Raw genomic sequence first — 966 nt, forward strand, 5'->3', positions numbered from 1 at the left:
GGGCATGTACCTGGGTTGCGGGCACATCCCCAGTAGGGGGCGTGCAAGAGGCAGCTGAATCGATGTTTCTAACTCGCTATCCCTCTCCCTCTCCCTTCCTCTCTGTAAAAATATCAATAAAATATATTTAAAAAAAAATAAAAAGGGGATAAATCAATCAACAATAGACCTTGAGACTATTGCTCCCTGTCCCCCAGTGCCCAGCCCCCAGTCCTGTCACATGCCTGCTCTGTCACATGCCTGCTCTGTCACATGCCTGCTTTGTCACATGCCTGCTTTGTTACGAGGGTCCCCCCCCCACTCTCTCTCCATCTCTCCCAGTTGCATCCTGGCCACGCAGAACTCTGCTTCCTGGATTGGTTCCGTGAGAAGGTTCTGTTTCCTGATGAGATTCGGTGTCCTGATGCGCAATACCATGTCACCTGGTACATATCCTGGAGCCCCTGCTTCGAGTGTGCAGAGCAGGTGGCTGACTTCCTGAATGAGAACGAGAACGTGGACCTGAGCATCTCCGCCGCCCGCCTCTACTTGTGTGAGGACGAAGATGAGCAGGGGCTTCAAGATCTGGTTGCTACAGGGGCCAAGGTGGCCATGATGGCTCCAGAGGGTGAGAGCAAAGGGAGCTGGGCAGGAATGTGTGTGTGTGGGGGGGGGCAGGTAGAGGCACCCAGGGAGAGTGAGTGGCAGGGGAACTTGGGAAACTGAGGCAGGAGTGAAGACACTGGCAAGGAGGAAACTGGGCCCTGAGTGGGTTGCCCAGGGGAGGCTCAGGAGAGAAAGGCTCCTAGGCCAGACCTGCCCGCTTTCTCCCCTCTTTGCTGCAGACTTTGAATACTGTTGGGATAACTTTGTGTACAACGGGGGATGGCACTTCACATATTGGAAGAATGTGCGTCGAAATTATCGTAGTCTGCAGCAGCAGCTTAATAAAATCCTCTGGTATGAGTTTCCTCACCACTGCCCCCC

General features: G+C 53.8%; 1 protein-coding gene across 1 annotated transcript in view; it reads left to right on the forward strand.

Annotated features, from left to right (window-relative positions):
- LOC102260004 (DNA dC->dU-editing enzyme APOBEC-3D-like) overlaps positions 1 to 966 on the forward strand; it is a 14937-nt gene that overhangs the window by 13138 nt on the left and 833 nt on the right. The window contains exons 6-7 of the mRNA XM_014540981.1: positions 198 to 607; positions 825 to 939. Of these exons, the coding sequence (XP_014396467.1) occupies positions 198 to 607; positions 825 to 939 (525 nt within the window). The remainder of the gene's footprint in view (positions 1 to 197; positions 608 to 824; positions 940 to 966) is intronic.

This window comes from Myotis brandtii, unplaced genomic scaffold (assembly GCF_000412655.1).
Source record: "Myotis brandtii unplaced genomic scaffold, ASM41265v1 scaffold253, whole genome shotgun sequence".
NCBI classification, from domain to species: domain Eukaryota; kingdom Metazoa; phylum Chordata; class Mammalia; order Chiroptera; family Vespertilionidae; genus Myotis; species Myotis brandtii.